This window comes from Dermacentor andersoni, chromosome 3 (genome assembly GCF_023375885.2).
Source record: "Dermacentor andersoni chromosome 3, qqDerAnde1_hic_scaffold, whole genome shotgun sequence".
Taxonomy (NCBI): Eukaryota; Metazoa; Arthropoda; class Arachnida; order Ixodida; family Ixodidae; genus Dermacentor; species Dermacentor andersoni.
Window position 1 is genome coordinate 110440700 of NC_092816.1, and position 13364 is coordinate 110454063.

At 46.4% G+C, this 13364-nt stretch overlaps 2 protein-coding genes across 4 annotated transcripts in view; one reads left to right on the forward strand and one right to left on the reverse strand.

Annotated features, from left to right (window-relative positions):
- The window catches only part of LOC126539444 (nicotinate-nucleotide pyrophosphorylase [carboxylating]-like), a 30011-nt gene extending 24331 nt beyond the window's left edge, over positions 1-5680 (reverse strand). The window contains exon 1 of one of the 2 annotated variants that reach the window (XM_072287279.1): positions 5425-5680. The gene's annotated coding sequence lies outside the window, so the exon portion shown is untranslated. The remainder of the gene's footprint in view (positions 1-5424) is intronic. The other variant, XM_050186308.3, reaches the window with a different exon arrangement.
- bur (GMP synthase burgundy) overlaps positions 4874-13364 on the forward strand; it is a 40700-nt gene continuing 32209 nt past the window's right edge. Inside the window, exons 1-2 of one of the 2 annotated variants that reach the window (XM_050186245.3) lie at positions 4874-4974; positions 11481-11689. In XM_050186245.3, coding sequence (XP_050042202.1) covers positions 11505-11689 — 185 coding nt within the window. In that variant the 5' untranslated portion in view covers positions 4874-4974; positions 11481-11504. Of the gene's footprint in view, positions 4975-5262; positions 5286-11480; positions 11690-13364 lie in introns of those variants that run through there. The other variant, XM_050186248.3, reaches the window with a different exon arrangement.

Consider the following 13364-nt stretch of genomic DNA (forward strand, 5'->3'; position numbering starts at 1 on the left):
CGCGCGCTTTATTTTAGGTTGCGCCGGGTTCAAGCTTGCAATGCGAGATGGCCGCTTCCTTTGTGTGCGCTCTCTGCCCGCACGCCTAGTGATTATGTTTCCGCTGGTGCTAAAGCGGTGGAAAATACGCTTCCTTCTTCAACGTCAGACGGGTTCCGGCGAAGTACCGATAAGCGATGTGCACGCTGCCGGCTTTGTAGTTGTCGCTCGTGCTGTGTTTGTAGCCGCGGTGCGCAGTGCGACCTCCGCAGCCGCGGTAAAAGTGAGCTCGACGCTTGTTTACTGTCTCTTGTTTTATTTCTCGTCGTCGTCATGATGTCCCGCATGACGTCCAAAAGCCACATGAAAGAGCGACCCGTACATCGTGGGTACGTGAAAAATCACATAACAGTGAGCCGAAATGGATGGGGAGCTTTTTAATATTTGTGGGAACTATTTTCCCACGCGCTCAGTATATGCGGGTTAGTAAAAGATCACGTGATCAAACGCGCGCTTGGGAAGGAGAGTGGGCGTCTGCCTCACTATCCCTGCCGTAGCTGCGAATGACTGTGCGTGGTTGACGCCTACGCGGCCCGCGTTCCGCATATAATTGTCGGTGATCACTGGTGGTGAAATGATCAAGGGCGAGCAGGGATGGCTGCTAAACTTCAGGCGCGGTGTCTTCCTCCACGGGCAGCCTTTCCGCGCCCCTAGTGTTCCAGAACGCCTATAGTTTAAGCTCAGGGAGAGCGGTAGTTGGAGATCGCTGACAGACGCCGTCCTGTAGCGAACATAAAAATAGGCAGAAGATGATGATGAATCTAATTTGCGGAGTCGCTGCGAATATCGCGGTTGTACGAACCGTTCGCCCCCGCTGCGGGCATTCTTCACAATTCCAGCGTTGTGACAGCGAGTTCTCGTAGTCATCAAGTGAGATGTTTACACCTTTGCATGGTCCGTGCATTACACTATGCTTGTTGTCTTAATTAGTAAGTGAATGTTTACTACAATTTCTATGGCCCATATAGTTAACATATAGACTCGTGTAAGGGCCGAACTTTCTTGTGACGATTTTGACGAGCCTTACATGGGACTGGGCCACGTGACCCAATTTATCCAACTACGTGTATGAAGTCTGCCGTTATCGACTCCTCGCCATCTGGTAGCGACGCACGAAAGTATGCTGCGTGCGAAAATTTCCTGTTGAGCGTGATCGGAAACAGCGCACCGAACGCGATTGCTTCTCGGTTGGATTTCTTTTTAATATTGGCAGTCAAGTTGATGAGGGTGTGGCCCTCCCAACGATGCAGCTCTTACACTGATTTGTACGGTAAGGATTTTACTTTGTGTAATTGTCTTATATTTCCTAGCTATACTTGAATGTGGCGCGAAATACATGTATTTCATGAAAAGGGACAGAAAAAAGAAGACACTGAAGCGCCACTGGCGCTTCATTGTGTTCTTTTTTTCTGTCCCCTTTCACGAAATGTGTTTAGCGCCACAATCAAGTACACTTAGGAAATTTAAGCACCATCTTGCCCAAGAAAAAGCCCTTTTGGAATGCCTTATACTTCGCTATCACTAATACTAGAGACATTTAGCGTGTCCGCTATTCCGGCAAACCGGGGCGGTTTGGGCGGATTACCGGATGGTCGGGGGCGTAAACGTGAGCGGCCAGATTGGTGGCGCCAGCTGGTGGTGCAAAGCTCAACCACCCGAACACAGAGGCAATTACTATATTCTTCTTAGCTGGGGTGTAAGTTTTCGACAGCGGCGTAATTGTGAACACAATTACGCCGCTGCCGAAAATTTGCACCAGCAGCGAAGCAGAATAAAGTGGGTTACTGCAATTGTAGCTCTGTGTTTGTCTGATTGAGCTCTACAACACCAGGCGGCTGCACCGCTCCGGCCGCTCACGTTTACGCCCCCGACCATCCGGTAATCCGCCCAAAGCGCCCCGCTTTGCCGGAATAGCGGACACGCTAAAAGTCTCTATTAGAGACTTTTAGCTTGTACGCTATTCCGGTAAACGGGAGCGGTTTGGGCGGATTACCGGATGGTCGGGGCGTAAACGTGAGCGGTGAAGCCGCCTGGTGTTGTAGAGCTCAACCAGACAAACGCATATCTAAAACTGCAGTAACTCACCATATCCTGCTTCGCCACTCGTGCAAATTTTTGGCAGCGGCGTAATTGTGAACACGATTACGCCACTGTCGAAAATTTACGCCAGCAGCTAAGCAGAATATAATAATTAGCTCTGTGTTTGTGTGGTTGAGCTTTGCGCCACCAGCTGGCGCCACCAATCTGGCCGCTCACGTTGACGCCCCCGCTAAACCGGAAAACCGCCCGCGATTGCCCGAATACCGGACACGCTAAAAGTCTCTATTGCCTCGCCCCTCCCGACGGAAACCCGCCCCCCTCGCTCCCCCTTTTCTCTCTTTTGTTTTTGCTGCCAAATCGAGTATAAGCGGTGCAGCGCATGAAAGCTATTTATTTTGATTTTGAGTGAATCTGACTTGGCCTCATATATATATATATATATATATATATATATATATATATATATATATATATATATATATATATATATATATATATATATATATATGTATATATATATGACATCTGCATGCAACTGGCGATGTTTCCATCCCTAATGAGTGTTGTAAATTACTAGAAGAGTTATTTTTTCCTGAGTCGAGTCGTTAGCATGCATGCACTGCCTACTGGACAGAGAACCAATACTGAGACACATATAATTCACAGGCATTTGACACACCTTTGTTAAAAGACCCTGCAGTCACTGAAGTCTGCAGGCTTTATTCAGGGTTAAAAAAAAAGTCACGCAAAGCAATTTGAAGCGAGGTGAACATACAGCAACATATCCGTTCTCTAGGCATATATCTTATATCTACAATTTAAAAGTTAGTTGGCTACCTCCTTCTTTTTAAAACATACATTAAAATTGGTCCTATGGACATATGTAAATATATTGTGGTTGTGCATGGTTTTCACAGTTAAAAAAAAGTTGAAGTGATAAATACGGATGAAAAAGCCGCCGCTGGTGCTGCTAATTCGCTTGCCCTCTTATTGCCAGTATTTGCAGAAATAAAGCGAAAGTATAAATTAAAAGCTGCGCACGTCGCACCGACAATGACGCAGCAAGAATTTAGCCACAATAAAATTTTGAGTGACAAGGTAGAGGCAACTTAAAAGAAACTGCAGATGTGCTAACGCAAGAGTGTCATGTAGCTGCTGTAACGCAAGGGAAACCGCTGTTACGCGTGCTCATTACTTTCTCTGTCTATTTTTGTACGTGCTGTTTCGCAGTAGTCACTGAAGGTGCACGTACTGGCTGCGTCGCAGACTTCCGTCGCGCTACAAGATAGACGTTGTTCTAAAGGTGTCGTCGAGAACAAATTCCACGGAACGAAAGTTTCTGCCAACAGCGCTAGCGTCACAACCATCTACACTCTCTGACCTTGCGAGGACTCTCTCAAGAATCAAAAGAAGAGAGAAAAAAATAAATAAGTAAAGGTTACTGAACGTCCTGGCAATCACGTTTTTGTTTCGTTGTTTTTTCCGCCTAAAGTAATCAGCTGGGGCGAGGCCTTTTCCCCTCGCAAACACGTCTCTCGGCGGATTGCCCGCGTTTCGCCCGCGCCGTAGCCCCGCACCGAGCTCTAGGTTATATGGCCGCCGACGATGCTATCGCGCGAAGGTCTTCTTCGCAGACGCCGCCATCTGCGTACCACGTGGAGGCATCAGGCGACCCTCCGTACGTCCGTGGCCTGAGCGGGCTGTATCCCCGCGGCGGCCCGATTAGATAAGCGGCTGCGACGAGTCTCCTCGTCGAAAACCAGCCCCGAAGCGACAAAAGGTCTTGCGCGATCAGGGGGCTCCTCGGTCGCTACTCGAAGACGCGGTAAACTTTTTCCTCTTTGGCACGGTACCCCGATAACGTCACACGCGGCATGCCCCAAGTGAATTAAAATCTGTCTCGATCCCACGTCCCCATCGAAAAAAAAAAAAGAAGAACAAGAAAATTGCCCGACGCACACGCACGGTGAATGTAAACAGCTTGGAGGATGTAGTTTTTTACGACGAGTCGTACGGGTATACTCATTTCCTGGCCGCCTGATCGAGGGTCGCTGCTTGCTTTGCCGGCCGTAGAAAATAAGTGTATATAATCAGCCGTAGGATATTTTACCTGTTACAAAACAGAACGATTGAAACAGGCATTCGAAGAACAAGCGTTTAGCACAGCTTGAGATAATCCTGCCGTACAGCATAGCTCTCCAATTTAAGGATCCCCTAAATTGCTGCCCATTGCACAGTCGCAGCTTTGGCTACCGGCGTATTGAAGGCTGTAAAGTGTTTTAAGCGGTGAAATAATCACCTCGGAGCGCTTCGCTGGAGTCGATTACGGCCCTGGCTTGTAAAAGAGTGAAACCACGGGTTGGTAGTGAACTCGCACAGTCAGCGTGCGACGTTGAGCCACGTCAGTGGAACCATTACGTTCTTCTCTATTGCTTTCAATGAAAATGGTTACGCGCAAAGTGTGTATTTGAGACTAGTCCTTGAAAAGTAAGAGCTGATCATGCTGCTACTTTCGCCCATCTAAACTGCAGTGATCATCTACGTATTTTTAAAAAAGCGCGGGTAAATCCCAGGGTATTTCAGTTTTGCTTTCGAATTTGGCGCCTTGCGCTAGCACTGTTTAGTGCTCGAACTCCGTGTTCGCTGAGCGCTTCGAGAGCACGCGAACGCTTTTGCTCAGTTTAAACGCGTCGCTCTACAACCTTGCAAACGCAGCGACAGTCCCCTTTCCTGCGCAAGCGAACGAGACGCAATAAACGGGTGGCAATTTCACAACCTGGGAAGTACAAGCCGCGCCCGCTTGGAGCGCTGTCCTCTGCGCACGCGCTTTATCTGTCCGGAACGGTAGTGATTACTGTCCCGTTCTCACTTCTTGACAAAATCTCTCTGCTAACGGTGAGTGAACGCGTCGTGCTCTTTCGCTGCACTGCGGGTGCCTTCTTGGATGTGTGTGTGCCCTCCCTGGACTTAGCATTGCCAGCAACCACGCAAGGGGAAACTACTTTAACCCGCGCAGCGACCGACGCCAGTCTTTCATTCCCGACTATTGGCGACCCCGCGGACGACTCCGAAAGTTTTTTTTATAAAAAAAGCTCGGCTTTGCATCGAAGATTCTCGCATCTGCTGCAAAATTTGTGCCAGCGTCTCTCGTTTCCAAGACCCGAAAATTGCTCACGGCTAGGTTACTCACAGTAGACCGCAAAGAGGTGAGCTGTTGACGCACCAGTGTTGAGCATCGGAAGCGGTGGATAACCGCTTACTTTCCGAATGTATTGCAGCCACCCGTTCCCACTCGCTCACATTCGCGCTGCGCTTTCGGTCGCGTGCTGTGCATTGCGTACTCACGTTGGTGTCTCTTCGCACGTTGATAACGCTTTTGCAGTGACTGCGGGTCCTGTCAATAACGGCGAGCTTTTTTCTTGCTGTTTATCAAGTTCTTAGGCTTAGTTTGAACTCTTAGCTGCGAAAGGCCGGCTGTCTGCCTAGCTAGTGCACCCGGCGCTCTGCACTCGTTAGGTATGTTGTGAACGTTTCCTCGACGTTGCTTTGTATGGCACGAAAAGAAGGAAACGGCTCATCGTGCGCAGCTGTTTCCATCCGCTCCGTGAGCAGACAGGTGCTACGGATATCGCATGTATGCAACTTTCGTTGCTGCAGATTGTGTGACAGGCCGCAATCGGCTTGTCGCCGATTCTTATGTACTTACGCTTGTCACGGCTTTCTTCGCTACAATTGTATCAGAGGTAGCGAATGCCGTTAGTTCTGAATCGTAAAGCAAACCAACGCATCGGCACACCGACAGGTTGTAATTAGAGTGCTTGCTGGCAGCTCTGTCGGACAGTGTGTCGCGCATCAGCGGTCACGTAATGCGCACGATTATTGACGGTAGACTGCGAACAATTGAGAAGTGACAACGCTGCACGCAACTGTTCTGCGTCTGGTGACGTCGAGTGTTAGTGTCGTTGCACCATTTGGTGAAGCGCTATTTCATTAACAAGCTTGATTGCGTGATCCCGTGTTGAATGGTGTTGCGCCCGGCTTCTCGGAACCATTAAGGCAAGGTCGAAGTAAATGTTTGTGCTACGTCTACGCCACAGGTATTGAGACACGCCAGTACTATGACGAGGTTTCGTCCGTGTACATGAATAACGGCGCCTTACCTTCCGTATTGATACTCTTAGAACATTGACTAGCAAATCGGCAGAGACCGCCAAAAAGCAAGTGCGTTTGCAGTAAATTGGTTGTTGGGAGCAGAGCTTAAGACAGTTTGGGAAGCACGGCCTCCACATTGTTTGCTTTTTGCACTTGGAAAGGTTGCCTGAGCACGTTCCTCACTTCATGTACGTGAAAGAGCTGAACAAATTTTGCGGCACACTCAATCTCGGCGATAGCGCATGTAAACAAGTGGCACCAACTACGCAAAATTGTGCAGTTTCTGTGTCATCATTGGTTCATTGAAAGATTCCATTTCTACTCTCATAAATTTAAGAAATTGTTACTGTGTTGCTTCTTGCATATATTTGCTTCTAAAGCCACAAACGTCCGTTTCCTCACTTGTGTGCTAGTGAAAGTGGTACAGATGTAAGCAAACTTGGCTTTTGCTGTGGCAGCTGAAATCCAGTCTCCCCCCATCGACGCCATAAATCTTGAAAAAATAGCACGGTCTCCACTGTATTCTTCATTTAAATATTGTGTGCTTTATTGCACGTGAGTGCCTGAGCATGTTCGTCACTTGACGTACATAAGAGAGTCATACCTAGGAAAAGGGCTCCCAGTTATTGACAAAACTCCTGCATTCATCAGAGTTCTGTCAGTCTGAAAATTCGGATAGGAAATGCCCAGTGTATGGACGGTATAGTGCACCTTGAGAGTGTGAGGTGACTTGTATAATTTGCTGCTCTGAAATAGTATACTTTTTCAGTAATGCAAACTTAATAAATGTTTTGAGGAGAAGCTCTTTGTATGCCGAAAACATTCGCTAAAGTTTGTTGATCAAAGGGCATGCATCATTACATTGCAGCCATTTTGTTTGGACACTTTGCAATAGCCTTTCTATATTCGTTACTGCCTAAAATCACCATGGGTGCATGAAAACCGAGAATATGCTGACTTCTCTCATCCTGTTCTGGCAGGCACATACCTACCGCTCTGTCCATCCGGACAGCGATGAAATTTCATTGGCTTTAGCATGTTGAGGAGATAATGTTACTCGGAACGCGTATGACTAGAGGCGAGTAGACCGGGACACTTTATCTTGTATTTTGAGTTGGCCCATAAATAATGCACACCCTTATTAGCTGTCGTTTTGTGCAGCTGTGTCCGGTTCAGGGGTTCAGTAGGATTCGGCTGCTGTGTACGAGGTTGTGGGTTTGTTTCATAGCCACATTTCGATAGGGGGCAGAATGAAAAAATAAACACTTCTTTTGTGCGAAGCTCTGGGTGATCGCAGAGAGTGAAAATTAAAATGGAAATCCCTGACTGGCAGCACATCTTGCAGGCTGCGATTGCTTCGGGACATTACACCCCTACCGGTTATCGGACTCTTTTATCTTCACAAACAGGCTTCACAAACAGTTCGGTGTGATAGCCTTCAGTGCCTACACATGTTGTGTCGCTGTGGGCTATGAAATCTACACTTGAGGGGTGAATCGGTTCCAACTGGTTGAGCATTCTTTCAAAACGCTCATGTTTGTTTTCATTGACGAAGAAGGGACAACTGTTAGTGGAAGAAAGAAAGGTAGAATTTCCTGTTCTGAAATTTCAAACGTAGAATGTGTGCTTACAACAGCAGTGTGGTTCTCGTGGATTATTTTGCATTGTCATGCATTTCGACTGCTTTTATGTTGGAAACAATCAAAATTTGTTAGCGTAACTGACCAATGTAGCGCAAGTTTCAATTTTGAATTTATCAAAACGTGATTGCAGGAATAGAATATGCAGAAGAGGGTCCTAACATCTGGTGGCTGTACCGGGACACTCTGTACATAATTGATAGAAGCGAACTGCAAACGAGCAGAAAAATAAAAATTTAAGCAAATACAACGCCAACCAATCTTAGAAGTAGGTAAAAAATAAGGCAAAGTAATCAATTCAAGCAAAACATAGAAAGCCAATGTAACATTGTAAGAATAAGAAAGTTGTCTTATCTACAAAGCCAGAAATACAATCAAGAAATAGAAACTCCAACTAACAGTGAAAGTATAGAACTGAAGTTGCATAAGTAACAATTGGGCGTGTAGTTCTTTGATGCCCCTTTATGCTAGGCCATTTGAACATGGCGGCAGTTACAGACCAGATCCTATCAGAGTCCAGCCATCAAGCACCTGATACACCCAGATTTATACATGACTGACAAGTGCAGACATTGCGACTCTAGAGCCACCCTGGAGCATATCCTATGGGAATGTATGGCTATAATGCAAAATAACGGTGATGCAGCCTCAAACGGCGACAGCCTCCGCGCGCGCTGGGAGTCTGCGCTGCTCAGCTCAGACCTGCAGCACCAACCTGGGCTGTCCAGCGAACTGAGGAAGCTGCCAAGGGCCAACCAACAACCCTTGGCCGAAACCTAGGCGGGGTCCAGGCCCACCCCACCAAATCGCAGGGCACTCAATAAAGTTATTTGAATGAATGAAAAAAAAAAAAATCTGCTTTGAAATTTATGACATAGCATTGTCATGCTGGCACTGGGGCTTCGGTGCGAAATGCAAAAGTCAAACTTGGACCTTATTTTCTCGTCTAGTAATCAACCTCTTACCACTAAATTAATAGTTTTGAAAGTGCACTTATCAGTCTAAACTGATTTGGCTTCTCACTTTAATGTTTCTTTAAAGTGTGTGCTGGTAAAATCAGTGGGAAGCCTATAATTCAGTCTTAAGCAATTTAAGAAGCATGGGTGGGCACACTCATGTGAGTAATCTTTGGTTATGTCAGCACCACTGCATTTGAATCCATGAGTAAGCTTCACGGGTAGAAAAGTAGAGGCAGAGAAAAGAAACTTTGCAGGGTATTAACCTGCTGCAACCTGCAACTTAAACATTTTTCCAGTATAGCGGACAATTGCTCCTTCAATGCTACGGCTATACAAGCAGCTTTCACCTAGTAGAGAGCCATTCTTTGGCTAGTACTACCACAACCTATACTGCAGTGTCGCGAGTATGGTAAAAGCTTCGTTTTTCTTGTCTTGCAGTAGCTCTTGGAAGTATTGGCATTAAGTGTGTGTGTGGTCCACGACGCATGTAGGATTAGGAAGCAGGTCGACACATGTTTACTCGGGATTTTTTTTTCTTGCATCATGACCTTTTTAAACATTTTTAGCGTTAGTCGTGGTACAAATACCACACAAATGTACACTTCAGTGCAAGGACAAGGACTTTGTATGGGCGCCATGTCCAATATAGTGGACAGTTCCAGGGAGAAGAGTAGAAGGTTTAAGAACCTTGGGAAAAAGTAATAGGAAGTGTACATTTCAGTGTTGCAGTGCACAACGCAGCATAATATATAAACATTTGGCAAAGAGTGGCAACGAAAATTGCATGCCAGTTCTCGGGAGGTTAAACATGCAAGTTGCAGTGAATCGCGGGTGACTTGGCAGATGGCAGAGAACCTTTTCAATGTTTCTAACGGTCCTCGTGTAAACTTCTCCCGAATCGACTGATCTTTGTGAAGATCCCAAAAGCTGGATAGAGATTATTACGCGAGGAATAGGGCGTTTACGCTCGGGTGATGCTCTTGTTTGAAGGGGATGGTGCCCTTCATTTTACTTGTGCACGGCGGTAGACGTCGGTTATAGCAAAGCTGTCTGGCCACGACTGCATGATGGAACCTGATGTGGAAGGCTGGACATGGCATCAGTGCTCGAACCTCGCTTGGTCTGCCTCGTCTTCTTGGGTGCCACCAAAGCTTTGGTTATGTCGCTACGTGTACCACCCCCCTCAGTTTCCATTCCGGTAAAAAGGAGGAACAAAGCAAAAACCACAGGCAAAAAGAAGTGCAGAAAACGGGACGAGAACATGAGAAAACAGAGGAACTGATAACACTCAAGTCGAGGATGGACGTACGAGCTATGTACAGTATCCTACATACATTTGACGAAGGATTTAGCTACGCGCTCAATTGTATATGTGAAGGCAGCTGATTAAGTCTTAAAGGCACTCTGGTATATGTCCCTGGTTGTGGCATCAAGGTTGCAGTCTGAGGAATGTCGGTACAAGGTATCTGCAGTAGGAATGATGGAGCCACTGGGTTGTAGTCGCTTTGTACTCGCTTCTGATGGTGGGTGTGCCAGTGGCGCCTTTGTGGTTATACCACTACATGACCTATGCCTGCTGAGAGGTTGCATAAATCTGCAAGATTTTGTTTGTTTGTTGTGAATTCCCAAGTTTCACCTTGGAGCAACAATTGGTCAAAAACTATTTTCAAGCATTCCCACCACACACACATTGGGTGCAGTTTTGTTACCTTTTTTTTATAACATAACTGATGCATCATGAAGGCTAGGAAGCAGCTAAAGAGAAATGTGCACACGTGGAATGACCTGCAGTTGGGATTGTAGTGTTAAAGGACTTTGGTGCAGGGTTACGAAAAACTTTTGTGCTGTTGATGGCAAATGTTAGGGGCACAGCCATGGCTTTAACTCTCAGAAGTCTAGTCTAAATGGGGGGTGCTATCATGCTGACATCTTGCACCAAAGTTGAAAACACATTCTGTAGTGCATTTATATTGTGTGCCTCCAGGGATACCACTGCATGAGTAGAAGCACATCTAACAAAAAAAAAAAAAGAAATTGGGGCATGGTATACCTAGTGTCAGCATAATTTAAGTTGCTTGTTGTGTGGTTGCTCAAAATGTTGACAGAATGGTTTGTGTGAAACGTGCGAAATGATGTTTTTGAAGAAGCCTGTTTGCTCACTGTGTTCAGCAGATGTGCAACTCATTCGCCTTGCTGACTTATCTTCAGCTGGGCTGTTCATCAAAATGCTATTGTGAACATAGTGTGCTAAGTAATGAAAGTTTACATCACAAGCTGATGCCAGTGATGGGGCATGAAGCTGCAGCCTTGTTCTCAGCAGCGAAATGTCTTGGGCACAGAGCTACTGTGACAGGTGCCATCTTAGTTTCTAACACCATAAGAGTATAGTATGTTTTTTTTTCTTAAAGGGAATGCCTAAATGATAAGTTGAACGTAACAGCATGGGCTCTTGAGCATTATCGGAGGAAATGGTCTTATATGAAGGGTCAATACATACATACATAGTCTGCAGGCTTTCGTGTCATATCTTGGCAGTAATTGATGGCAACGTACTAATTTGATGTTCCCTTTAGGAATGGACCATACTGTATAACATTGTGTCCTCCTGCACTCATTTGTTGTTGTTTTTTTGCCTCTGTGTGTGGTGCAGTGCTGCTGTGGGACGAAGCGCGGGATGCACGACACGGGCCAGAGTGAGGGCCACCTCAATGGTGTGCTGCACAGCGAGCGGGTGGCCATCCTAGACGCAGGGGCCCAGTATGGCAAGGTCATTGACCGGCGCATACGTGAGCTCTGCGTCGAGTCTGTCATGCTGCCCCTGACCACCAGCGCCAAGACACTCGTCAGCCAGGGATACAGGTGGGTTGGACTCCTCACCCGAAATACAGTCAGTGTTTGGGTTTCTTTCGGTAACTGTAGAAACAAGGAAGAGATCTGCTGTTTGAGCACTTCCTATATAGACTTCGGTAGCTTACTGCATTGATTTGTCTTGAGCATTTTCTCCTTGTCTCACTTCATACTGCCTCACAAGTTTATTTTGCATGAACATGTGAAACACTCCAGTTTGTAGAAGTTTGTGGCTGTATGTGGTATCACGAGTTCGATTTATGCTTTCAGAAAAGCTTCAGAGCACTGATCGTAGCTTCTGCTGCATTCTTCGTAGCTTCTGCTGCATTCTTTTCGTTTTCTTTCTCTTACCTCCTTGCTTAGCTGCAAGCCTGATGTACTTCTGTGGCACACACGGCTTAGCATGTAGTTTATTTAAAAAGTCTTTGGCCCATCTACGTGGATGCACCTGGCCATATTTTGCAACTGGTCACTTTCATCTTAACCGCCCGCGCAGTACCGGGCAAGATGTTTAGGTTAAGCTACCGTTCTGTGTTCATCACCTACAGGTACCTACAACTGTCGGCAATGCGGAACGAGATTAAGGTACAGAGGAAAATACTGTGCCCCATTTGGGTAGAAGCTTCCACTATTTCATCTGATAATAAAGCAGAAGTGTCTTCGTTCAAATCAGCATAGGGAGGTCTGCTGGATTATGTGACACTGTGGCATACAGTTCAGGGGTGCTGCTAATATGTTTGCAAGCAAGGCCAGAAGGCTTTTCTTCTGGTGGTGATGTTTCACTGACATCAAGGTGCTTGCGGGCCTTAGTCGTCTCCCTAGTGCCCTCCGCTTTTCATCAGAAATTCTCCCTTTAGAGATGTGGCAGTTACTGAAGCCATCGTAATCATTGGCCTATTTTACGTCCACTCCAACACCAAAGGCTTCTCCTTAATCACCTGCTTACACATTTGCCGATCTCATTGTGCCACATAATTCTTGCTGTTTACTGTGCACCCGCTGCGGTAGCCCAGTGGCTACAACGTTGCGCTGCAGAGCTCGAGGTCGCGGTACGAAATCCTCGCCATGGCGGCCACATTTCGGGGGGGGGGGGGTGTGGAAGGCAAGAACGCTTGTGTACTTAGATTTAGGTGCACGTTAACGAGAATCCCAGGCGGTAAAAAATAAATCGGGAGTGCCCCACTATAGCTTGCCTCATAATCAGATCATGGTTATGGCATGCAACACCCTAGACCTTCAGTTTTTTCTTTTCTTTACTGCATTTCCCTTTCCTGGCAACCATTCTTTACTGCCCAAAGCATTGGGTCTTCAAATGTGCCAGATGGAAGGAAAGACATGTAATTGTGGGAGAAAATAAGCTAAGAAGGCAGTGTATTTTGCTGATGAAAGGAGCTGAGCATTATTTCTTTTGTCATCCATTCATGCAAAGGACTTGTTACCAGTGTTTAGAGTTTTAAACAAGAAAAGTGCTCCATCCGACCATAGTTCATATTTCCTTCAATGTAGCATCTGTGATGGTGTCCTTGCTTGGGGGAAAGGCTGTCACTCTAACGCTGTAGTGCAGGGAACAGCGTAAGGGTTGACAGTGTCAAATTGGGCATCTAGGTGCATAGCAGGTCGAACAACCCGATGCAGAAATATGGGGAAAAGAAAGGTTGTGGTAAAAGCTGCTAATTTCTCATTCCAG